General features: G+C 36.0%; 3 protein-coding genes and 1 long non-coding RNA gene across 7 annotated transcripts; 1 reads left to right on the top strand and 3 right to left on the bottom strand.

The window, feature by feature from the left end:
- Window positions 1-554: 554 nt before the first annotated feature.
- On the bottom strand, window positions 555-4167 carry LOC111466822 (hexokinase-3-like). The gene is made up of 9 exons (XM_023111461.1): window positions 3585-4167; window positions 2914-3064; window positions 2648-2827; window positions 2360-2434; window positions 1860-2015; window positions 1687-1785; window positions 1477-1604; window positions 1307-1388; window positions 555-1203 (listed from the first exon to the last, which is right to left on the bottom strand). The coding sequence occupies exons 1-9, from the start codon at window positions 3860-3862 to the stop codon at window positions 853-855; spliced, it is 1500 nt and encodes a 499-aa protein (XP_022967229.1). The 5' UTR covers window positions 3863-4167; the 3' UTR covers window positions 555-852.
- Window positions 590-23403, top strand: LOC111467885. Its single transcript, XR_002714629.1, has 3 exons — window positions 590-601; window positions 13888-13894; window positions 23240-23403. It is a non-coding gene; the product is annotated as an uncharacterized LOC111467885 (long non-coding RNA).
- LOC111466539 (zinc finger CCCH domain-containing protein 55) lies at window positions 11431-15967 on the bottom strand. 4 transcript variants are annotated; one of them, XR_002714393.1, is made up of 9 exons: window positions 14719-15967; window positions 14427-14606; window positions 13252-13431; window positions 13064-13164; window positions 12711-12965; window positions 12478-12628; window positions 12153-12384; window positions 12004-12048; window positions 11431-11892 (listed from the first exon to the last, which is right to left on the bottom strand). XR_002714393.1 is itself a non-coding variant. In XM_023111244.1 (7 exons), the coding sequence occupies exons 1-7, from the start codon at window positions 15633-15635 to the stop codon at window positions 12207-12209; spliced, it is 1962 nt and encodes a 653-aa protein (XP_022967012.1). In that variant the 5' UTR covers window positions 15636-15967; the 3' UTR covers window positions 12004-12206. The 4 variants fall into 4 exon arrangements, 1 of the variants encoding a protein (XP_022967012.1); XR_002714392.1 differs by having other exon boundaries at window positions 12004-12083; window positions 12176-12384; XR_002714395.1 differs by having other exon boundaries at window positions 12176-12384.
- LOC111467599 (RNA-binding protein Y14-like) lies at window positions 22155-25692 on the bottom strand. The gene is made up of 4 exons (XM_023112569.1): window positions 25304-25692; window positions 23410-23546; window positions 22577-22716; window positions 22155-22492 (listed from the first exon to the last, which is right to left on the bottom strand). Exons 1-4 carry the CDS (start codon window positions 25572-25574, stop codon window positions 22447-22449), a joined length of 594 nt encoding a protein of 197 aa, XP_022968337.1. The 5' UTR covers window positions 25575-25692; the 3' UTR covers window positions 22155-22446.

Genomic DNA, 25692 nt, shown 5'->3' with positions numbered 1-25692 from the left:
ATGATCTTTTTTAAGGATAAATTATAAATTTAGTATTTATGTAGTGTTTAAATTTTTAAAGAAACATATAATCCTTCAAATTTTTAATTTTTTAATTAAATTATCTAATTACACCCCATTAAAATTTAATTTTATATCTAATAAAAAATTAATTTTTAAAAATTCTAATATTACTAAAAATTTATTAGACAAAAACTTAAAAGTGGAGTGTCTAAACACGGAATTGTGTGTAATATGGAAAACAACTCCCGTGTTATAAGTCTCATTATTCTAAATATAATCATTTAAAATTTTGTTGTTGTCGTCCATGGTTATGATATTTGACTTTCACCCATGAGACTTGGATGGTTAAGATATTTGGGTTCTGTCATGGGGGATGCATTGACATTCCGATTAGTGATATTAGTCTGAAAAAGTGTTAAATAGAAGTTAATATAGAGGGAGGCATAGATTTAAAAGTAGAAGCAAAAAAGGAGTAAGAGAAGGAATTTTCACATTATATTCAAATCCCATTTGAGATCATGAACTGTAACTTTACAGAACACTTCACATGTTGCAATGAATATATATAACAAACAATGCAATAGATCAATCATCAGCAGTCAGCACTGGAACCTTTGAACAATGCCAAGGAGTAAAAAAAACATATGGACAGCCTTCTTTATACATAATCAAATATTGAAATGAATCGCTAAATGTACAAGCTAAGGCAAACCTATAATAATTTTGTGTATATGTCAATACTTTTTCTATACTGGATCTATATATATATATATATATATATATATATATATTCAGATATGTGTGAGTTTTTGTAGAGATTTTACTGTGTTTTATCCACAGATGCCGAATCTACGATGAATAGGACGCTGCAAGTAGTGCTGCTCCAATACCCGACCCATCTTCGGTCGCCTTTAAAATTACGTGTGGGGCTGTCTCCTCTCCCAGTATTTCAACCAAAGCTTCATGTAGATATTCTCTGAACATTGTATAGCTTGTGTATAAACTTCCTTCAATTGCAACTGTTCGTCTAAGTTTGATGTCGGTTCTACTTCTTCCTCCAGCGATTCCATTGCTCCCGTCTCGCCCTATCTTCTTCAGGATGCCCACAATACCAGCAGCTGCCAAGCGAGCAGCTCGTCGTGTCACAATGTCGCATATTTTCACTACGAGCTTTCGAACCTTTAAGGGTGTATCAGTGATCTGAGAGGATAGAACCAACCAAGAAAAGAGATCAGTGAAAGTAAGGTGGTTATGCAAATAAATGAAGAGAGATCAATGGAGAAAAGATAGCTTTTGTGTCCACCTCCAAGATGTCTTCTAAAGTCCGTGCTACTTCTGTTAAATCTGGGGAGCTATCCTCGTGCATGGCAGCCATCGACGGTGTTCTGAAAATTTGATGGAATCGTGACCACATTGCAGAGAGCAGGATGAGGTCAGAAAGAGCGGTCGGGGGCAGGGGAGGGAAGAGATTACCTCAAAATGAAGGGCATCAATAACCTGGTAGAAGCAGGGCCTAGAACATCAGATTCTTGTGATATCCTCAGAATCACTCTTCTAACGATATCACCAAGATACATACCCGATATCATTTTCTCAAAGCCCTACATCAAGCTCATACACAACCAAGTTAGTTCCAACATAATGGCACAGTTCAAGAAGTTTGACAACAAAAACCAACCGTACCTGCTCGTTGGGATTGGGGCTATCCACATCCAAATCAATATCATAAGTAGTTCTTGGTAAATGAGAAGTCCAAAAGTTTCCCCATTCCATGTTGATGACCTGAATGATAAAAAAGATCAATATAATTTCGAGACTAAAAAACCCTATTAAGGGTTTAAACTAAAGAAAAGTACCATGCTCCCAGATGTAGTAAGAAGCCCCTGGCATTTGATAATGGCGTCAGTCCGTTCAAGATAGCAAGCATTCGTGCCAGTGCCAATTATAACTGCGGCAACGGTGTCGGGATCTTGATAGTGACCAACAGCTAACGTTCCCAAAGTGTCGTTAATCTGATTCAGCAAATGATAAACTACACTTACAAACTCCATTCAATAGATCAAGTTATATCAGTGTGCTTTTCTATATTAGATCAAATAGTTCATCCAAGCATGCATATGAAGTAAATATGTCCCTTAAGTTCTATGGAACAACACCAGAAAATATAAACCAGGAAAGATCTTCTCAACCTAAACCAAGCCAGTTCAAGGAAGTTGGCTACAAAAGATTTTTCAGACCAGTGATAATCAGAAAAAGGCAGGCATCGTTTCGCCTTCCTTCTGTAAACTATCAAGAGAGAGACATTTGGTGTTTCTACCATCATTTTAGCCAACTTACTAAGTAACAGAACACTTACCAGTACCGATACCCTCATATCCAGTCCAATCCTATCAATTGCTTGTTGTAACGATTCTGCAGCATCTTGTCCAACCTGAAAAGTAGAACAATTCTTAGCCTAGTACAAGATGTCCAAAATACAAACTGATGTGCTTTTATTCTTCAAGGCCAAAGATATTCAGATTTGGTATCGGGGCAAAAACTGTCCAAAAACTGTCGACAGATAAATTTTTCATTAGGAAGAACACTTTTTCATCTCACTCTAGTAGTCGAACCACTCAATCAATTTAAACAGCATCAAACTAACCATGTCTTCAATGGAAAATCCTTTAGTCCATTTAATCAACACCCCAGATGAAGCAGATGCATGTTTAACAGGAAAGGAAAATGTAAATCCAAGTTCCTTTCTTCTAGCTACCAACTGATCAGGATCATCAGCTTTCTCGACGAAATCCTTCAGCGACGAAGCAATAAAATCGAAGAGATCCTACACGCAAGAAACATGGATCAAAATACTAAATGAAAACTGGTGAGCAAATCAAGAGCAGAGGTTCACGGTAGAAGTGAAATCACCTCGCTCGTGCCAGTCATTAAATGTTCGGGAATTGGCTGCCGCTCCACATCATGTTCCAAACTAAGAGACCTCTGGCCACCCAGATGAACTCTCAACACCCTAAAATTAGTGCCCCCAAGATCCAGAGCATAGAAAGTTCCTTTCTCGCTCCTAAAGAGGGAAAAGGGAAAGAAAAGAAGAACCACCCAATAAGAACAGCAAAAACGTGTATACAACGTATAATGCAACACATCAATCAAAATCCAAAAAAGCAAGAAAGACAATTGGCCATTACTCAAGAACAAGAAAATAACACACACTTTATCCCAAAACATAATCAAAGATGACATGCAGCAGTACGCAGACACTGACACCTCTCATCAGTAACGCTACAGACAGAAATCCAATTTAAAAACGTGTAAAACTAGTCTGCAAAAACAGAAAAAAGAACATGATTGAGAGAGAGAGAGAGATCAAACACAGTACACATGCACCAAAAGATTAAGGAAAATTGATTTCCAATAAGCAAAGATAAAAAATCAAGCAATCCAACAAGGAGGCTTCAAAGAACTACAACCAAACAAATGAAATCACTCAAACCCAGTCTCTCCAGTTCAATAATCAATAAATTAAAACGAAACCGGCAGCATTGGAAAACAGAGGCTATAGATAAAATTGATTGATGTGTTACCCATTAGGCAGATTATCGACATATGTGAGTAGCATTTTAAGCTTAGAACCACCTTCAGAGGCTAATCCAGCATGCATTTCAACCGCCATAGCATCAACCACTTGCCTCAATCTCCTCACAGGAGTATCACCAGCCACCTCAAACTCTTCCAAAACCCTAACCACTCTCTTCCACTTACTCCTACTCTTCACTCTCCGTCCCACCACAACCGCCGCCACCACACAAGCACCCACCGCCACGCCGACCGCCACGCCAAACACCAACTTCCTCTCCATCATGGCCGCCGGTGATCCCCCACTCCACTTAATCCATCCAAACACGCCTCCGTTTAAACGCCTTCTTCCTATTCGTTATCCCCACAAACTCCCGCCACTTCCACATGCACGCCGCTTTCTATATCCTTCAACACCAAAACCACTACCACGGCCACCGGTCAAATGACACAGAACCCCACCGCACCACCAATCGCCGGGACTCGCCTCCGCCGTATTCTCCGGCAACCGTCAACACCGGTGAGACGCCGTAACAGACGCGGTCTACAGAGATTGACAAAGAGAGAGAGAGAGAGAGAGTGTGATTTTTGGGGGGACGAGATTGTTGGAAAGCGAGCTAAGGTAGTTACTTATAGCAATTTGAAATGACGAAATTACCCCTGGTAAATAGAGATATTTACGGATTCCATCATCATTTACCGTTATTAATGATAAAAAAATAATAATAATAATAAAGGAAATAGCAAATTTTGACTTTGCCTTTTTACCTTTTTACCTTTTTCTTTTCTTAATAAAAATAAATAATAATTTCTTTTTCTTTTTTGAACGTTTCCCCATAAGCAATTTCACATTTTTTACCCCTTATTTTTGCAGTAATTACGATTTTAGTTTTTTTTTTTTAATTTATTTTGTGAAATTCAATAAAAAAAAAATCAGGTTTTGAATTTTAAAATAAAGATTAATAAAATCACGTAATTAACGATCTAATTAATCCCTTAATCTTGATTAATGATAAAATAATTTAATTAATAATTTATAAAATAAAATAAAAAAGAATTTGAAAATATTAAAATAATTATCACACTATAATTGAATTGATAAAAGTAGGCTTAGTTTTTTGGACCACTAGCATAGAAAATGAGACCATGGTCTAATTTTTGCAAAATATATAATTAAAAATGGTTGGATGAGTAGGACACGAATAAAACAAATACAAATAGTCGGATTTTCCCGAGTTAGAATATCTCCATAATGAATGACGGGACTTATAGAGAGATATAAAAGAAACTAGGTTAAATTACGAATTTGGTCAAAAGATTCAATTTAGTCAACCACCGTGAGTATCCTAGTACTCTAGAAGGACAACGTACATAGTAAAGAGCTTAAAGGAAAAACGAGTAATTCAAGCCAGAGTGGCCACCTACCTACGTACCTAGGATTTACTGTTCTAAAAAACACGTGAGTGAGAACAAAACATGTTAAAAAACACGTGAGCGTTAAAATTAAGTTCAAGCTTTATAGACTAGTTTTACGTTCATGTACTTAAAAAGCTCTTTGACATGCATTTGTTAAAGGAAATAATAAGTAGGAACTCAATGACCCTACAAAGATATGTACCATCTTTATGATGCAAAGGATAGCCCAATTGTACAAGGGATACCGTTTTTTTTATTTTTTATTATTTCAATAATAAGTGTTCGGGTCAACTTGTATACACCTCGATTAATTTCATTAGACAACTGTCTAACCCTATTTCATTTGGTTGACACAAAAACACGTATAATTATTAAAATCTATGTATCTGGCTATTAAGACTTAAACTCATTCTATAATAGCTCAATCTCACTGTTCGTAGATATTATCTATTTTGGCTCATTACGTATCGTCTTCAGCCTCACGGTTCTAAAACTCGTTTGTTAGGGAGATGTTTTCACACCTTTATAAGGAATGTTTCGTTCTCCTCTTCAACCGATGTAGGATCTCACAATCCGGATGGTGTGCCAGCGATGACGCTGGCCCCCAAAGGAGATGGATTGTGAGATCCCTCGTTTGTTGGAGAGGGGAGCGAAACATTCCTTATAAGGGTGTTGAAAGCTCTCCTTAGTAAACACGTTTTAAAACCATGAGGCTAATGATAATACGTAACGGACCAAAGCGAACAATATCTACTAGTGATGAGTTTGGACTGTTACACACTCCCTCGAAGTTATTATGACCCTTAGATCAACCTACATATGATAGAAGACAAGATGATAGCATGGTAATTTGTGTGTTAAGATCCCACCAAGCAAGATAACACCATGAATACAAAGGAAATCCTTATGAGTCATTTGTTGTGTCAAAAAGCCCTTTTGTGGCTTCTTTTTCGACATCAATTAATTACTTAGAATTTAAGGTGTCACATATTTCGCTCGTACACCCATATCGGTATGTCTCGAGCGATCTTATAATGTTATATACTTAAAAAGTAGACCAACTCGAATAAAGTTCACAACTCAATCCTTTATTTTCGAGTCGAGTTATTTTTTTAATTATTTAAAAATAAATAAATTAATCGATAATATATGTTACATTAATAACTAAGATAAGTATTCTTAATTTTTTAAAAGTAGGATTGGATGGTAATCCTATTTTTCAGGTTAGTCGTGTTGACCCGAGTTAAAAAAATGTCAACCCGCAAACCTAATCCAATTTTCGATTTTTCTAGACAAGGGTACCATCCAATTTAGCCTCCTTTGCTTGTCCTTGGTCTTGGAGAGGGCAATATAGGAATTTCACATTTCTTAAAATGGCTTTTATTGTATTTATTTAAATTTAATGGTAATCTATTCATATTAGCTTTTATTGTAATTTAAATTCATCAACATGCCCTATTCTATCTGTTAGACGAACACGACTCTCCAAAATGGTATGATATTGTCCACTTTGAGCATAAGCTCTCATGGCTTTGCTTTGGGCTTCCCAAAAGGCCTCATACCAATGGAGAGTGTATTCTTACATTATAAACCCATGATCATTCCCTAAATTAACCGATGTGGGACTTTCATCATCCAACACCTCCCCTCGAACAAAGCACGCCTCCCCTTAATCGAGGCTCGACTCCTTTGGAGTCTTAGTCATTTTTGACTGCCTTCGTACCTTCGAGGAGGCTTGACTCCTTTTGGAGTCCTTTGTTCGACATTTAAGGATTTGTCAATCTATTGACACGGCTAAGTTTAGAGCATGGCTTTGATACCATGTTAGACGAACACGACTCTCCACAATGGTATGATATTGTCCACTTTGAGCATAAGCTCTCATGGCTTTGCTTTGGGCTTCCCAAAACAAAGCCATGAGAGCTTACGCTCAAAGTGGACAATATCATACCATTGTGCAGAGTCGTGTTCGTCTAACACTATCAACTTTGGTTCGTCCCCGAACCACATCTTACTTAAAGAGGTGTCAATCATACCATTTGTAATGACTCGTTTTCAAGATTCAAAATCTGGGTTCGGTACTTAGTAGCTCCGACATTCTCCTATATCTCATACGACATGATCATGTTACTTACTCCCTATTTCTAAGAGTGAAGACACTATCCTCACAGAAGGACCAACACGGATGTCAATCTCATACTATTTTCAAGACAGTCACCTGTAGAATTGATTGAGCCCTTGAAAATAATGGTACATCTGGTTGGTCTTTTAATTAATAAAATAGTCTTGAAGTAATGACATATTAAGGGTGATGTAACTTTGATTAGACACCTTAACAAATGGGATTTTGTGGACAAAATAAATCCAATTAGTGACATAAAACCTTTCTTTTTCCTACTTTTCTTTAATAATTTCCTTTTTATTTTCTTTAGATTTTTGTTTTGACTAAAAAAAAAAAGTCTTTTAATAATATATATTGTTTCCATGACGATTGTCTAAGGTCCATGTTCTTTCTAATGATAATCGTATCATTTCTGTAACGACCCGAGATCCACCGCTAGTCGATATTGTCCTCTTTGGACTTCACTTTTGGGCTTTAAAACGCATACTTATAAATGGTGTTTTATTCTCCTCCCAATCAATGTGGGACATCACAGTTTCAGTAACCTTTAAGAAAATTTTTGTTTTTTTAAGGATTTCTTTAACGGGAATACTTCAATCTCATATTGTAACTATCTGTCCTTTTTAGGCTTTTCGTTTCGAGTTTCCCGTGTTTACTAGGAAAAAGTTTTCACACATTTATAAGAAATATTTTGTTTCCCTCTCCAACCCGTGTAGGATCTCACAACCTAACATCCTCCACTAACACATAATCTGGTGTCTAGTTCTGATACCATTTGTTGCTCAAGTCCACTGCTAGCATATATTATCCTCTTTGGACTTTCTCTCTCGAGTTTCTCTCAATGTTTTAAAACACGTCCACTGGGAAGAAATTTTCACACCCTTATAAAAATGTTTCGTTCCCATCTACAATCAATGTGGGATCTCACACATACTTAAGCAAGAGTTTTATTCGAGTAGAATTTCCTTCTCGTATACAAAATTTAGCTAAGAACCATATAAAATACGATCAGACATTTGTTAAAGCTAAAAACCGTAAATTGTGTAGCTGTCCAATCAAACTCGGGTTCGGTACCGCCTACCCTAAACTCAAACTACACTTGAATTGATGCCTTAAAACAAGAACTTGGTCGGGTAAGGAGAAAAAATGTGGAGGGACAAGTAGCCGACAAAAAGTGGAGATTTGAATAAATTGGTTTGATAAGTGTGCAAACATATTAATGTTCCATTGGCCACTTTTTCAAAACACCCCATCAAAAATCTCATTTCCCGAATTCGTTTTCTCGTTAAATTATGTCGTTAATTTTTATCGAGAGTTCGTGGATTGAGTTAAATCAGGTTGGTTTTAGACATTTTAAGATTCAATCTAATTGTTCGAGCGGTAAATTTTTTTCAATTCAAACAGCTCTCTCGTTAAATAATGAACTCAACTCAACTCAACCATAAATTTTTTTTGGTTAAGTTAATTTTGGTTGTTCGGATCATTTATTTAAATTTTTTATTTTTAATAAAACTAAAACGTTAGATTATAAAATATTTATTTATTCATTTTCTGAGCATTTATTTTAAAGAATTGTGGGAGAATAAATAATAAAAATGATGGTAAAAATTAAATAAAAAATATAATATTAGCTACTTCCGGGTAATCCTAGGTTAAGATATTGATGACTTCGTAGGGTTCTAGGTTTTGATTTTTTAGAAATAAAGAATTTAATTTTTTAATTTTTAATTTTTAAAGTTGTATCTAATAAATTCTTAATTCTATTTTCTTAAAAAATAAAAAAAAAATAAAAAAAGAGTTTTTTTTTTTTTTTTTAATAAAGAGTAAATTAAGAAAAAAAATGGAAGTTTTTTAGGTAAATTAATTTTTTAAAATCAAATTTTATGTGTTGTATTCATTTTTTATTAAAAAAAATCTTTATTTAAATATTTTCTAAGGAAAAAAAATGAAATAATGTTTAATATTTAGGGTGTTTGTGTCGGATACACGTTGTTTGATAAGGTAATTATCCACTGTGGTCACCGAAATGACTAGTTGAGGCCACAATGATCGTTCATGGTTTTTGGGAGGGAACGGATAACAAGTGTACGGAGTGGTTGATTAAAGTCTTTACATGTCGATTAGTGGTTCGATATTAATACCAAGATAATAGCATTGTGAAAACTATTGGGCCAGCCACAATTAGTGTAGTCGGGTTCATCATATTCAAATGTAGCACAACTTCGATTTCAATGAAAATGGACCTAAGTTAGCATTCTTTTAACATTTTCAATTTCGTTGCTAGAGCGGTCCTAATCATAATGGGTCTTTTTTTTTTTTTTTTTTACCTTGTCGAATCGGAATCAATCACCCTACTCTAATAATAGGAGAAAAGAAAATGTTCGAACAATTGAACGGCCACTAGCCTTCATGGGTCCAACTTCACAAGCCTTAACGGGTTGGTTAAGAGTCGGTACTCTTTGATAAGACGATATATATCTCGTATCTATTAGTATACTTATATAAATAAATTATTAGTGTGTCAAGATATCAATAATATATTAATAGTAAAAATCAATGATCTAAAAGACTATAATTTATTGTGTATTTAATGTATAGTAAATGATACAAAATTATTGAGAAATATTTTATGGTCATTTATAAAAGACATCAAGGTCCAATAATTCTATCGAGCTATAAAAGCTACTGCTCTGACCTATTTATTAACTACACGAATCAGATTAGGTTAGAAAAATATTTTAGATTGACTCGAAACTTCAAGTTGATTGGGTTGGTGATCTGAGCAACGCGACTAGAATCACAACTCAACCCAACCCTCTATTTTCAGAAAACATCACTAACCTTTATTACAGCGGTCAAATATTCTAAATTTTCATAATAATCTTAAAAGCAGAATTGTATTGTAACTATATTCTCGAGTTGGTTAGGTAGGTTGATTTAAGCTAAAAAAATGACAATCCACTAACATTTCCGAATTTAACTCAATTCAATATTCATATCTAATAGGAAGCTCTTCATTAAGGTCAATATATAAATTTTAAAAAGTTTTGTTCGAATTTAACACACTCAAAATAGATTGAAAACTCAAATCTCAATTCAAACTAAGCTTTGAACGAACGTGATTCCACTCGAAAAGAAATATCAGTTTGAATTCAAAAGCCTCTCGTGCTTGGAATTCATAATACGATGAACTATACGTATATAGATACAGATATTTATGTTCGTGTATACGAAGCTATTAGACACACAAAAGGGAGAGATGAAAGACTCCAAATTTTGAAAAGCATGTTGGAAAAGCACCAAAAAACTTTGAATAGAACAAAACAAAAGGCATGGGATGGCCACATTGGCATCCAAAACGAGATAGTCCATGTGCATCATCTCTGTGTCTGTCTTTCTATGGTACACTTTCTTTGCCACCAACACACTCAGACAAACTCATTCTGTCTTCCTCAATGGAATGATTTCTACTCAAAAATTCTCATTCAAACCCCAAGAAATGACCCTTCACTAACAACTACTGCTTCCCCACTTTCAATCACTCATTCAAACACAAAAGTTGAACGTGGAGAAAGTTGGATATCTCGGGTCAAAGTAGGCACCACTAGTAAATATTGTTCTTTTTGAGCTTTCCCTCCAAGTTTATAAAGCTCGTTTATAAAGCTCATTTGCTAGGGAGAGGTTCTCACACCCTTGTAAAAAATGTTTCATTCTTCTCTCAACCGATGTGGGATCTCACAATCCGCCTCTTCTTCAACGCCCAGCGTCCTTGCTGGAACATCACCTTAATATTTGGCTCTGATACCATTGGTAACAGCCTTAAACTCACCAGTAGCATATATTATTCTCTTTGGACTTTCCCTTTCAGACTTTTCCTCAAAGTTTTTAAAACGAGTCTCTGTTAGGAAAGAGATTTCCAAACACTCACTCGAAAAGAAAAAAAAAAAAAGAGGGAGAGATACCAATCCACGCCAGTACAAAAAGTAGGGACCTCCCTCCATTCACACAAAAACAAAGCACATCACAAACAATAACAACATATATATATGTGTTGGGTTGATGCCATTATACCATGTCAGTGCCCCCATGTGATACCCTTTGGGTGTGGGCCTCAACAACAACAGTGCGAGACAAAACAGTCCTCTAAAGCTAAAAACTTTCACAAACCGAATCAAAATCCATTTTTGTCCTTGTTCTGTCAATTTCAATTCAACCCATCATCAAATTATGATATTATATCTAGAGGAGGAAAAGAACAGTGTAAAGCAAGTAGCTCTTTGGGTAACCAACCCCCACTTTTCTTTGGTCCCAATGAGTGTCCGCTACAACAAATTTCTCAAGTCTTCTTATATCCACTAAGAACCCTACTACTATATACACAACAGGCTCTTGTGAGCTTTCACACAAACTTCAAATTCTACCTAACTATGAATAATGCCAAGAACAAACAGAAGAACTTATGTGTAGATGCAAAATGTAAAACGGAGTTAACCCGACCCGACGACCGTAGTTCTTTAGTCAGCATGGTCCAGCACAAGATAATAATAATAATAAACACAGAAGACCCTAACTCAACTCTCATAAACCAAATCATCTGTCCTAAATGTATGAATTTATATATGTATTTGCTGTTAGGAGTATGTAAAATTGATGAAGATGATACTTGTGGAGATCTTCTCTCTATAGTAGTAATAGATCTACTCTTCGAAGTAGGTATAATTTCGCTATACATCCGGGGGATGATTCTTCTGCCTGCTATACGCTTTTCTAATTTTTTTCTGCGTAGATAAAATACGAACATCGTTAGCAGTTTTCATTTGATAGAACTCAAAACATAATGCCCTGAAAATATAAGAAAATCAAGGAGGCAGAGATCGGTGGAGTCTTACCCTAACGTTGTTGATATTTGCTGGCCATGCTCTTGTAGTTATTGCCTATATTTTAAAAGATTCACACAAGGAATAGAAACCTAAGGAAAGTAATGTATCTTACTTTCAATAACTGACTTCTAAAATTAGCATGATGGAAAGTGAGGTACCACAAGGAAGAGAATAACAGGACCTTGCCATTCAGCTGTGGGGTAAAAGGTTAATTAAGGGGCAGCTATGTCACCAGCAAGACCGGTAGCCAGTGATGCGTTGCTCTGAGAAGATGACGGTAATGTATTGGGACCACACCCGTCCGCTTTAACAGAAGAAAAGTCGGGATGTTGGCCCGATGCAGATTTTTTAGGAGAAGCAAATGGGCTATCAGGAAGGACCTGCTCAACACTGACCTCATGGCCAAAGTAAATGATAGAGAAGAATATGGTTAATACAATGTACGACGAAAATAATCTCGTGCTAATGATGTTTTAATTAGACCTTTTGTGGATTTCGAGCAGTTTGGAGTTGTAGCCGTCGTCCATGGCTTTCCCAGTGTTGTTGCTTTGGATAAAACAAGGATTCTCTTCCAGCTGAAAGTTTTGCGGCGTGCTCATCGCATTGTTGGTAGTTACTTGGTTATTCTCATGACCTGAAACAGCTCTCATCGTCAGCTAACAATTGAAAACGTTCGAGAAAAAGAAAGGAGAGAAGACCATGAAGAATCAGCAAACCTTCAGAAGCTTCTTGGTTAATAAAATCAGGAGGATAAATATTCTGATTCATTTGATTATGCAATTCGGTGGATAATGGAGAACAGATAGGTAAATTGTGTGGGTGATGGTGGTGTAGCTGATCGTTCTTCAAGTCGGGAAGCTGGAGATTCAATAGCCTTCTTCCCTGAAGTTCGAGTGCTTGCTGCAACTCAGCTTGCTCTTCTAATTTCCTACGCAACATCATCCCTTGAGTGTTATACATCATTCTTGCGCCTGTAAATCAAATGGTTCATATGAATAACTCATTAGAGACGTATGGTTTCTTTGGCTGTCGAATTTGGGGGAAAGGGGCCTGCCTACGTATTTCATACCGAGGTTTAGGTCGTAAGGATCCCGAGCGTCCATTCCAGAGGGACTCAAACAAGGAGAAAAGTCTCCCCTCTCGAGTTGCGGTTGTTGATGCTGCTGCCTCCTACATTCCATCCCAACTATAAACATCACTTTTAAAGGTAGAAAGGGAACAAAATAGAACATAAAAAAGAGTTGAGGGCAAATTTACTTTTCTGGAACTTTTCCCTTCTCTTTGTATGGTTTCACAAGTACTCGTGATTCGCATATGAAATGAGGGTTCCCCTTTGCCAATATATGTTTTACCGTTTCTGGATAGACAAACGTAACGAACCCGAACATCCTCTTCTGTTGGTACGGAATCCTAACATCTTGCACAGGCCCAAATTTGCTGCAAAAAGGTAAGACATGAGAGTTCATCAATCACTAATCGCTTTACAATTTGCTTCAATGTAGATTATGGCCAATGGATTTACAATCAAGCAAATCAAGTCGACAAAAACCCGTACCAACAAAACTAAGATAAATTCATATATGATGTAACAAAAAGTGCAGCTTTGTTTCTGAGACATACTCTTGAGTGTTCTATAAAACTGAACGTATAAATATTGTATCTTTTACTCATAATACGTTGTCAAAGTAAATGTTTGAATGAAGACCACAATTATGCAAGCATTCGCACGAGACACGTAGGTGCATAAACAAACAAACGCATACACGGAACATTTTTCCTATCTCGTTCAGTGTTTGTGTAGCATAGTGTTCAGACTTCTTCAGTATGTACTCAGGTATTTATCTTCTCTTTTCTTTTCTTTTCTTCTTTTGTTAGAAAACAGAACAAGAAAAGAAATCTGGTCGAGTTCATAAAAACAACACCTCAAGAAACTCTTATTCTATTGGATTTACTACAAATGAAAATCTAAAATCCAATGAATTCATGTTCAAGCATATATCAAACCATCTAATTACATTTACATGCATTGAGAAGTGAGTATATTCGAAGAATCTCGCACCATTCTCGAACCAAAGTTGTAACAGAACAAAGAAGGTTTGAACAGAAGGCAGAGGCATAGAACATGAGCGAAGGCTCGATTCCGGTAAACGGGAAATTAAGTGAGAGATAATTATTTGTTAAGAATCAGTACAAAGTGAAAGCAATTGTACTGAAACTTAGGCTTATTTCAATATGCGTTAAAAAACCTCAATGGCCAGCCTCCTTAAAACCCTGAAAAGTTTTAATACAGAAAACTATGAATCAGATGCAGGTAATCATCATACTCATATATAAAACAAAAACATTTCAGATCATCATACTCAAAGTTGGATTCATATATCGTTGGAGCAACAATGACACGAACGGTTCATCGGGATATTTTAACTGGTTACCTGAAATACTCTGAGACATCTTCATCCTTGAAGGTGCTATCGGCTGGGAATGTCAAATAAATCTGTCTCGACGCCGAATTTCGCTTCTCGGCAGCCAAAGCCAAGAAATCGTTCCTTTCATTCCTGGAAATGCCAAACTTTTGATACTCATCTCCCATCATGAGCGCTGCTGCTGTAGCTCTAGATTATCCATTCCAAATAATGAAGAAACATTGCATTACAGACCATTCCCAAGCTAAAATTCCCAAAAACAAGACAAATATGATGGGATTCATGCACTATATTTGGTTACCTATGAGTTTCATTCTGCTGTTGAAGTAGAAAATTGATGTATTTGTTATACTGAGAAGGTGAAACTCCAGCCATGAACTCAGAAGCAGTGGCTAATCTCTGTTGTTGAGCAGCCTTATATCTCATGAACTCCTCACGTTGATCAAACAAGCCCTCTAGTTTGCTAGGAGACCCAACAATGGCAGCAGAAGGATCAACCAAGTCAGGGAAATCGCCATGCAAGAACTTGCAATTGCTACCATTTTTACAAAACCCTCTAGCAAAGTAAAGACAAGGCTTATAACCAACTCCAAATCCTCCATCTTCTGAGCCAAAACAAACATCACTAGCAGAGTAGCTTCTTCTATGAAAAGGGGTCTCAGCATTATCCATAGATTGAGTCCAATTCTGCTCACCTCTTGAAGAAGACGACTCGTTTAGAAACGAAAGGTAATCGTTAACTTGCGGCTCTTCACCGACTTCAGAATCTCCAAACCCATTTTTGAGCTGCAAAAATGGAGGCATTGAAAAAGGGGGAGCTCGAATACAGTCATAAGAAAGAAGGGAAGTGGATTTAGGGCTAATGACATTGTTAGTGATTCCTGAAAACGACCAAGAACTTGTTGAGGAAGAAGAAGAACAAGGGTTTTTAGATTGAGAGAAAGGGTTAGTGTTGGAAGGTCTAGCGATGGGATTAAGAGGCGAAGGCGAAGAGGGCGTTGAAGAAGAAGAAGAAGAAGAGTTCAAAGAAAACCCTAAATGAGCTTTGGCCTTCAAAATCAATGAATGCAAAAGGGTTTCAGGGCCAAAAGCCAAACGAATCAACTCCTTATCGCCAAGGTCTTGAATGAGAAGAAACCCCATGATTTTCGAAGCATTTTCAGGCTCCAAGTTCTTGATCTTCGCATAAACCAAACTACTTGCTTCATATGCATCCATTTTTCTCCTCTGTTTCTTCAAGAAAACTCAAACCCAAGAACCCAAATCCTCAAAAACCTTAATGGGTCTTCAAGAAAATCCGCTTTTCCCCAAGAAAAACACACAATGGGCTCAGAAATCAGTAGGGTTTTGAAGCATTTAGCGAAGTGGGTTTGCTTAGTAGAGTAAGAGGAGCAGGGAGTGACAGGTTTCTCTCTCTAAACAGGAGAGAGAAAAACGGAATGGCGTAGTGGTGATAGAAGATTACAGATCTACTACTTGAAAGTTAAAAGAGTAATTGTCAAAACAGTATAAATCTTGTCATACGTGTGTATTATATGCACTGCTTGCTCTGTTCTTCCTCTGTATGCAAAATATAACCCTTTATCATATCAAAGAGATTCCAGCGAAGAAGATAGGTCCCAATTCTTTTTTTTTTTTTTTTTTTCTTTTTCTTTGAGATAATTCTCAAAAAATTGGGGAAAAAAAACCTAATTTTGAATTTGGGTCCCACATTTTCTCTTTCATTTTTGTTTTTTTCCCTTTTTTTTATTTTTTTTATTTGATGTTTCTTGTTCATCATCATTATCTCTAAGTATACTTAATTAAGATGAGACTTATCCATGATTGCAACCAAATCTTCAAACTCAATTCTACTCCAATCCACTTCTCTTTTTAACATGGTGAGATCTGACGTCGGTTAGAGAAAAAAAACGAAACACTTTATGAGAGTGTAGAAAGCTCTCTTAAGTAGTTGTATTTTAAAATTGTGAGACTGAATGCGCTATGTAATTGGTCAAAGCAGATGATATCTACCAATATCTACTAGCGGTGATCTTATACTGTTACAAATGGTATAAGAGTCAGACACCACGCGGTGTGCCCACTGAAGACGCTAGGCTTCCAAGGGGTAGATTGTGAGATCTCACATCGGTTAAAGAGGGGAATGAAGCACTTTATAAGATTGTGAAAAACCTCTCCCTACTAGACGTATTTTAAAATCGTGAAGATACCTGCTAACGGTGGGCTTAGACTTTTACAAATAGTATCAAAGCCAGACATCACCGATGTGGCGAGTGAGGACGTTGGCTCCCAAAGGGGTAGGTTGTGAGATCTCACATCGGTTGAAAAGGGAAACGAAACATTTTATAAAGGATATGTAAGCCTCTTCTTAATAAACGTATTTTAAAACTGTGAAATTAACGGACAATATTGAAACGTGGGAATAAAAACGCTAACTTTTGTATTTGAATTTAAAGGTGAATCTAAGAATTGGTCCACTTAGAGTGCTAAAATGAAGAATCAAAATCACCATTGGTGGTTGAGATTTGCCAACTTTACTTGATACCCATTTAATTGTTAATTAATGAATTGCATTAAATGTGTTCCAAATCCAAGGAGAAAGTTTTTTATTAACAAACCATATTCTACCCGTAATTCAAACGACGTTGGTCGTTACAATATAGGTCGTCAAACTACATTGTTTGCCACGTATCGTGTATTCTAAGTTTTCAATTTTTGGACCTCGTGCTTGTGTTTATGTGTAAATCTTGAGAGTGTAAAAATCGATCATATAATTCACGAGCCATTATGATGGATGGAACTCGACTCCTCCAATGAAGTGTCGATTCTTAGCCGTTGAGATAAAGTCTCTTAAAATTCTCGCATGAGTCTCGTACTTTTAATGTTTAACCTTTTACAAAATGTTATTTTACAAGTAACTGTAACAACTCAAGTCCACCGCTATTAAATATTGTTCTTTTTGGGCTTTCCTCGATTATCCTGCTAGGTTTTAAAATTGTCTGCTACAAAGAGATTTTCACACCTTATAAAAAATGTTTCGTTTCTCTCTCCAACCAATAGGAGATCTCATAACCCACCCATTTGAGGGTCCAGCGTCTTCGATGGCACACCGCCTGATGACTGGCTCTGTTATAGCAACCTTCCTTAATCGAGCTTATAGGGTTTTGTTCTGTACGATCGTTTCACTTTATTATAGATCTCGGGTTTAATTCTAATTGAAGTTAGATCTTTTTAGTGTGTTTCTCAAATTGAATTATTTATAATTTTTAATATTTAAGAAGTAAAACCATGCAAATTCACACGTTTTTACCGTCATGCTTGTAGTAACCACCTTTAGAAAAGTCATAGAACTCAAGTTGTTACAGATTACACACCACAAAACCCATGCTATAGACTAACTCACCTCACGTGTATTAAAAATCTCACAGTATAGCCGTAACACGTTAGATGAAGTAATGTCCTCAATCCACCAATCCTGGAAACGCGAAGGGACAAAGAAAAAAAAAACATGATTAAGTTTCACCACCAGAACCGCTATGCTATGTTTGTCACCACTAAGTTGTCACTATCGACAAAAAGAGGGCAAATCGTCGATATGGGCTGACTCAACGAAGGAAAAAACTCAATACCAAAAGCAAGAATTGATAGCTGAAATTGACGGGAGTTACCGAGACAATATTATTCTATTAATCCAATCATTTGGAGTCCATTTTTTTCTCCGAAACGGTTCCAAAATATTAATCGGAAACCAACATTAGGTTAGAATCACATTAGCAAATTCTCATGTCCCTTTCCTACACTCATTATTAAACCATAGAAATTGTACCAAAAAGCTTTGATTGCAAACTTACTATTAAATTGGAGACTCTAATCATTATAATTGTAATTAAAAATACAAATTAATAATAAATATTTTAGAATATTGCATAAATAAATGCCCACTTGGTTTCAAAAATTTAAAACCTCAAATTTAATTTACTCAAAATATTTTTTTATAAAAAAAAAAACATTTTTTTTTTTATGTAATAACTTAATTGAAATGGGTTAAATTTGTAGTCGGAGTAAAAAAATGATACATGCATGAGAACCAGAGTAAAAAAAAAAATTAACGTGTAAGAGGGGAGGGTTAAAAAATTGGGGGTAAAAAGGGAATGTTTGTAATTAATAAATTACAGCATGGTAAAAAAAAGGAATCCAAAGTCCAAACAGTCTCCTAAGATTCAGTAAAAAGAAAATGATTTTTTAAAGTCTTTTTCTGTTTCCATTTCTGGAAATAAGATCATAATATTATCTCGTTTTTAAGTAAAAAAGGCAGCAAATATTTACCAGCTTGGGTAAGTTTCTGTGACCTATTTGGGTAACTTAGATTTTGTTGTAACCCCTGGTTAAAAAAGTGTCAATAAATAATGAAAATTAATAAATTAATAAATGATATCACATCATTGGAGAGAGTATTTTTGTTTATAAACTCATGATCATTTCCTAAATTAGTCGATGTGGGACTTTTATCATCAAAACATCTCCCCTCGAACAAATCACGTCTCCCCTTAATCGAGGCTCGACTCATTTGGAGTCTTGATCATTTTTTACTGTCTTCAAGGAGGCTTGACTCCTTTGTTCGACATTTGAAGATTTACTAATTTATTGGCACGATTAAAGTCTTACAAAATTTCAACTCGAGTATAGGTCAACTAGCTAAGACAAGGTACATATATCTTAAAGGTCGATATTAAATCCTAACCTTACGTTTTCTTACCACTTGTGGAGCAAGAGATTCGAAGTCTTAACCGTTTAATCGATAGTATATATTTGATGTTAGTTAAGGTATGTTTATGTCGATCACAATCCCGACCCAGATGAAACTGGGAGGGATAACTAGAAGGGTGTGGTTATGAAGAGAGAGAAGGGCATGTTGAATGGAGCTATAAGTAAGGCTGACAGAGTTAAGGAGGTGCATTTACGGCCATGGCTGCTGCAATTTGTGTAGCAGATATTGCCCCTGTTTCATCTCTAATTATTTCACCACTCCCTTAATTTTGGGGACCCCCACCCTACGATGAGTTTCTTTCATCCAACGTTAATTTTTTTTAACGTTCAAATGAATGCAGTGGAACCTATCAACGTTCAGTCTAGCTCGGTTTACAATGATTCATATCCTAATGTGTCAATGTGAGACCCCGTATCGATTACAGAAGAAAACAAATCATTCTTCATAAAAAGTGTGGAAATCTCTTCCTAGTAGACGTGTTTTAAAACTGTGAGGCTGACGGTGATAGGTAATGAGCCAAAACGGATAATATCTGCTACTGATGACCTTGAAATGTTCGTGAAATGTAGTCTCGTGGACCCTTTCCTTTCTCATTGGAATAATCTCTTTCCAGCTCATCCCTATTTATAATATTTTTTATTTAGTGGGACGATATATCTGAACAAACTGTCTAATTTTTCTTTATCCTTCGGATAAAATAAGGTTGGGAAGGCTAAAAAAATCGAACTTCATCAATCAAGTGACGTTGTTGTAGCCGAACAACAAAAGAAAACCTATAAACAACATCGAACGTAACGGAGTTGACTTGGTCGTTGTGGAGTGAATTTAAGATGTATAGCCTTTTTCATTGATTTTGAGTTCATAAAAGGGTGACAGTGTACAATTTTAATTCTTGTCAAATAATTGAGTTTGAACAGCTTCCCTTTTTTCTTCAATTATTGCCTCTAATAATTACATTTCTTTTCAATTAAAATATTGTTTAATATCAAAACCAATATATATATATATATATATATATATAGATTCACTTTGAACGGTTTAAATTTCAACTCTGTGACAGTCGACGATCCATTCGGAAGATTTGAATTTTCCTCGTTTCTTGTGAATGAAGACTATCTGATTAGTCAACCAGAGTCTTTTCAACATATTTTGTATGACTCACGTGCATCTCAAGTAAAGTACGTTTAATCATAAAGTTTCTATGATTGAGGTATCGAAAAGGAATGTATACTTACGACGTTAATTCTTTTAAGTCCCTTTTAGTCATTTAAACGCAGTTTCGATTTATTAATCCACACCTCATTTGTTCGTGTGTCACGACTTCTTTCTTATCTCTCTAAGTTTGATTTGAATAAGGATAGATCAATCCATGTACGTTCTCGAACTGTTCCAGGTAGTGACGAAGCTAATCCACGAAGGAAAAGTTCTCCGTTGTGAACTCCAACGACACACCCCGAAACCATAAGAGTTCTCGGGTGTGAACTCAATCCATGGACCTTCAATTATTGGTAAACATTCGAAAACTTATGTGTCGTTAAATTACAGGTAAACGAACCATGTCACATAGACACGAATTCTAAAGAGTGTATCCACACGAACAAATATGAATCAAATACTAATTTAAGATGACATCAACATTTTTTTTGTCAACAAATATTATTTTCAGACAGTGTTTTTAAAATGTCAAGAGCGAAATTACAAGAACGAGAGGGGTAAAAGATAGGATAAACCAAATTAAGATATTGTAACAGCCCAAGTCCACTGTTAGCTCATTACGTATCGTTGTCAGTCTCATGATTTCAAAAAGCGTTTGTTAGAGAGAGATTTCTACGGTATGATAAGAAATGTTTCGACTTTCGCTCCCCTCTTCAACGTATATGAGATCTCATAATTACTCGTAAGATTAGAGGTCGTGTGATAAATTAGGGTGGTCGGTGTTAGTCGAACACGACTCTCCACAATGGTATGATATTGCCCACTTTGAGCATAAGCTCTCATGGCTTTGCTTTGGGCTTCCCCAAAAGGCCTCATACCAATGGAGTTAGTATTCCTCACTTATAAACCCATGATCATTCCCTAAATTAGTCGATGTAGGACTTTCATCATCCAACAGTCGGGAGGGAGAGAGAGAAAGGATAAGATTGTAAATATTGAAAGTTGGAGGGGGTGATAATGAGATGGGGGAGGGTGGAGGGGGCCCATGTGATTGGAATTACCATAAACCAGGTGAATGCTTAAGGCTGTGTGTTTGGCTTTATTCCGACACCTTACGGGATTTTGTCTTCTCACACCAAACACTCTATTTTCCACTTAAATAAACACATTAATTCAAATGCTCAATTCTTAAAATACAAAATTTAATTTTTATTTCCCCATAAATTCACTAAAATTTTCATTAATCGTCACAACTTTAAAGGTGTAAAGTTGACGAGCATATTATTTGTGTTGGTCGTAAATTACGAATCGTAAATGAATCGTTGCGTTAACCAATAATATAACGTATGAAATTGATTTTGAATAATAAAATGATAAAATGACGTTTTACAACTTGAAGTAATTAAACAATATGTTATTTTTCGATCATTATTTAATTTTTTATTTTGAGAAAACGTAGCCCATAAATATTATTTCTACTTGGTAATTTACTTCTTTTATATATATATATATATTAAAAAACCAAACTAAAATTTGAAAACTAAAAAAATGGTTTTAAAAAAATTGCTTTTATTTTTTTAATTTTACTCGAATTCAAATCTTTTACTTAAAAAGAAAAATAATAATAAAACAATCATGATAGAACCATTCAGAATATTCTATTTATTGGAAAGGATATTCATTCAATTCAATTATTTTCTTGAAAATATTTTATTTAAAATTTTTAACTATAAGAAAAATAAAAAGAGGTAGTTCATTATAAAACAATGGATTAGAATCATATGAAATATGAAATAATGAGAATTTCAACCTCCGACCTCAAAGAAAAGAGTACATGTCATTCCAACGGAGAACGACCAAATCCAAAACCCTCGATCCGAACCAAATTTGGAACAAAAGAATATACAAAATAGCAGGTTTCAACACAAAAAAGCATGAACCTCAAGTAATCCAAGGAAAAAGGGGGAATATCATCAACTTCAGATCCCCCAAGAAACCAGGGGAATCTTGAGAGACAGTTGAGTAAGAGATCAGTAGAAACATCACCTAATATCTATAATCCACAACAAAACACCTTTCCGTTTAAAAATCATAAACACCTCCAGATCAATATCTCCTCCTTGGGCTCCTCGAACGCTGTTCTCGCACAGGTCTGCAGTTAGATTAGAACAAAAAGTTATAGACTGTGATTATTCCCCTTGCAAATATTGAATGCATCTTGTAGAAGCAAGCATACCTTGTGTTCTTCCTTCTGATGGGTCCACGGCTGAATGCCCAATCAACATTGATAATTTGGGTCAGAAGTTCAGCTCCATCCATGGCAGATATTGCTTTCTCTGCTTCCTCAAAGCTCTCGTATTCGATCAACGCATACCCCTTGCCAAAACCAAAATAATAAATATTAATCAGCACTTCAGCACAACGGAAAACCGGTAAATTTCTGAGTCGGGGATCGTTAACAGTAGATAACAGATGAGATGCAATGGAAACCGAATAGTTGTCTTCATCAATCAACTCAGGATATAGTATTAGAACTGAAAATTTCTACTTACAGCTCCAATACAGACGGCTGTCACTTAAGTAACCTAGTTCTCAAAACGTAATGCTCAGGTTTCTCCAGCAAAATAGCTATGGCAAAGCAGCCTATTGTAATATGCATGCAATGTGTTACCAATGCAGATATCTATCACTAACATAGTCCAGATTTCAAAGTTTAATGATAATGAAAGATGCTAAAACTCGAATGGAGCTTGAAAATACTGCACCAATCGGTAGACTTAATATTAAGATAATTTATTGTGCTTTCGGGAAGGGACGCAAAGAAAAGGGAGAATACACAAATTAAATTGTCTTTGAGAATCAAAATAGAATTTACAATATTACTCCATTCATCTTACAGAGTTTTCTGTTTGGATTTTTTTTCAAAACTTCCTAGTTATTATACATTTTTAACTATAAAACAACCACACATATGCATATTGTTCTTCTCCTTAATAGGAAACGGATATAACAAAAGTTCCGGTTTCTATAGGAAAATTAAAAATAAAAATAAATGGTAACCAAATATACCTTGACAAACCCAGTACGGCGATCGAGATTTAGATGCAAATTCTTTATCTCCCCAAAGTCACCAAATGCGTTTTGTAGATCATCCTCCTGTGCCTCTTCGTGTACACCAGATACCAGAATGATCCATCCTTCAATAGCTACACACAATAACTAGTATTAGAAATTGATCAAACAGTGCACTAGCTGCTAAAGGATATACTGCCTCACACGTTAACTTTCTTGTTTATGGAAATTTGGACACATCCAATCATTTGTTTACTCTTAAATCCAAGAGGATAATTGTTTATGATTTTTTTTTCTTGAAATGACTAAAGTCCTGGCCGCTTTTCTTGTTCAGTAGACAAAAACTCTATAAATAACTAAAAAACATTGAAAAAGTGCACAAAAGGGGGGAGGATAAGATGTACCCCAAACCCAAACGAAGAAGTTATGAAGAGCTTCCCAGTTAGAATCTCTAAGATAGGGATAATAATTAAAAAAAGTTTATTAAAAGAGCTCCAGCGGAAAGCTATAAAATGAATCAAAACAAAGAAATCATTCCAAGTATTAGAGTATCATAAACAAATCAATCGCGTCTTTTCAAGCATAAGTGCCAAAGATGAGCAACAAGCATTCACCAAAGAACCATTCAAGCACCAAAAAGGCAGATCATTTTAGGCTTTCAAGAGAAAGACTGCAAAATACATGTGCATACAACCGTGTGAGAAAAATTCCCTGGAAGACAACATTCAACAGCCATAGGAAAAGGGTGAACGATAAAAGGTGGCTTATCTTCTACACTATTCCTAAGGTTAATACACTGTTGAGAATAAGGGAGAGATTCAAGGATTTCATCACTGAATCTGATATTCCTGTCATTAGTTTTGATGAAATAGACGACAAAGGACCACGGAGAAAACTTGAATCCTATTAGGAACTTTAGAATGCTAGATCTCAAAAGACAAACTTTTTATAATACAATAAGCACTCACAAGCCAAAATGAGCCTAGCTCAATGGTAATTGGCACGTACTCAAGTGCTCATACCCCACATCTATTATACTACAAATAACTCACAAAAGCTTTAGAGAGAAGCGATTTGCAAAATAAAACTCCAAACTACCCAGAGACCACAATTTAGAATCTTCTTATTGACTAGGATGCATAATTAGCAAATTCTACTTATTTATAATTAACATGTATTGGCATGGAACCAAGGGGAATTAGGACAAGAAAACGGAGGAGAACAAGTAAACCAACAGAGACCATTTAACACGTCCTTGATTATAATCAGCTGATGCTGAATGATCCCTCCAAGGAAAATCTACAAACCCACACTATAACAAAAAGGTCAAATTTCCTTGTTTTAAGCAACCAATGAGGAAGGTAAGGGAACGATGAGCATTTCACAATGTGCGGCCACCCTCTCTATTTTCCTCTCCCTATAAAGTTCCCGGTTAACTTCTTCATTTTCTTAATAACTTTTGTGGTTTGAAGGGATAAAGAGTTAGTAAGCTCATTCGAATGACCCAATTGAACTAACCCCATATTGTAAATAATTTTTGTTTGAAAGACCCAAACCAACCAAGGTTATACTTCCCCAGTTCCCCCCTAGAAAGAAGAAAATTCTTCCTCTTTAGTGAGATAAGTAGCCGAAGATCCTCTCAACCACCAAACTCCTAAAAGAAACCAACCTTGCAATAACTCCAAGAAGCAATATATAGCTAATACACATGAATCTTTAACACCGTTCAGGTAACAATTTCCCACATCAAATTGCAGCTAAGATTTGCATTATTTAAACAAGAGGGAAACCTAACCGGCATTAACAGGAAAAAAAAAAAAAAACGCAATCAGTCAAACTAAGTAAATGAGAATAATAGATAGATAGAGAAAGAGAGAACGGCAAGACTAACATCGTTGGATGCCAGGGCAATCAGCAGAGTTGAGGGAATCGAAGTCCGACCCAGCAAGACGGGTGTTACGATCAGAATCTTCTCGAAATCCACGACCCTTGGTTTTCTTCAAACCACCGGCCAACGTGGAAGATGCGCCACCAGTAATGGCGGATTTGAGCTTAGGAAAAGTAGCTCGTGGGGAGACATCGGCTTCGGCGGCTCCATCCTCGTCCATGAGGTCGTCTTCCTCGGGCTCAAAGTCGACAGCCTCAACATCAGCGCTGGCCATAGCTAACCAAAGGTCTCTCAGAGCTCCAAATCGGTTCTGCCAAATGCTGAAGGGCAAACGGGAGGGAAGAAGATGGGAATGGCAGGGGTTTAGGGAATCCAAACAAGGGTTTCCCAAT

The sequence above is a fragment of the Cucurbita maxima genome, unplaced genomic scaffold (assembly GCF_002738345.1).
Source record: "Cucurbita maxima cultivar Rimu unplaced genomic scaffold, Cmax_1.0 Cma_Scf00002, whole genome shotgun sequence".
Classification (NCBI taxonomy): domain Eukaryota; kingdom Viridiplantae; phylum Streptophyta; class Magnoliopsida; order Cucurbitales; family Cucurbitaceae; genus Cucurbita; species Cucurbita maxima.
The sequence above is the reverse complement of the archived record's forward strand: the minus strand, read 5'-3'. Positions and strand labels throughout refer to the sequence as shown.

Excerpts from the sequence above, each read along its gene's own strand:
- LOC111466822 (XM_023111461.1), bottom strand. The coding sequence starts at position 3,862 with ATGATGGAGAGGAAGTTGGTGTTTGGCGTGGCGGTCGGCGTGGCGGTG. Across the intron at positions 2,828-2,913 it reads TAATGACTGGCACGAGCGAG|GATCTCTTCGATTTTATTGC; the intron begins GTGATTTCACTT and ends TCTTGCGTGTAG. Across the intron at positions 1,786-1,859 it reads TTACTACATCTGGGAGCATG|GTCATCAACATGGAATGGGG; the intron begins GTACTTTTCTTT and ends TTTATCATTCAG.
- LOC111466539 (XM_023111244.1), bottom strand. The coding sequence starts at position 15,635 with ATGGATGCATATGAAGCAAGTAGTTTGGTTTATGCGAAGATCAAGAAC. Across the intron at positions 13,432-14,426 it reads GATGTCTCAGAGTATTTCAG|CAAATTTGGGCCTGTGCAAG; the intron begins GTAACCAGTTAA and ends ACCTTTTTGCAG. Across the intron at positions 12,966-13,063 it reads TCCTTACGACCTAAACCTCG|GCGCAAGAATGATGTATAAC; the intron begins GTATGAAATACG and ends TTTGATTTACAG.
- LOC111467599 (XM_023112569.1), bottom strand. The coding sequence starts at position 25,574 with ATGGCCAGCGCTGATGTTGAGGCTGTCGACTTTGAGCCCGAGGAAGAC. Across the intron at positions 23,547-25,303 it reads TTGCCCTGGCATCCAACGAT|CTATTGAAGGATGGATCATT; the intron begins GTTAGTCTTGCC and ends TATTGTGTGTAG. Across the intron at positions 22,717-23,409 it reads GCCGTACTGGGTTTGTCAAG|GGGTATGCGTTGATCGAATA; the intron begins GTATATTTGGTT and ends GGTTTTGGCAAG.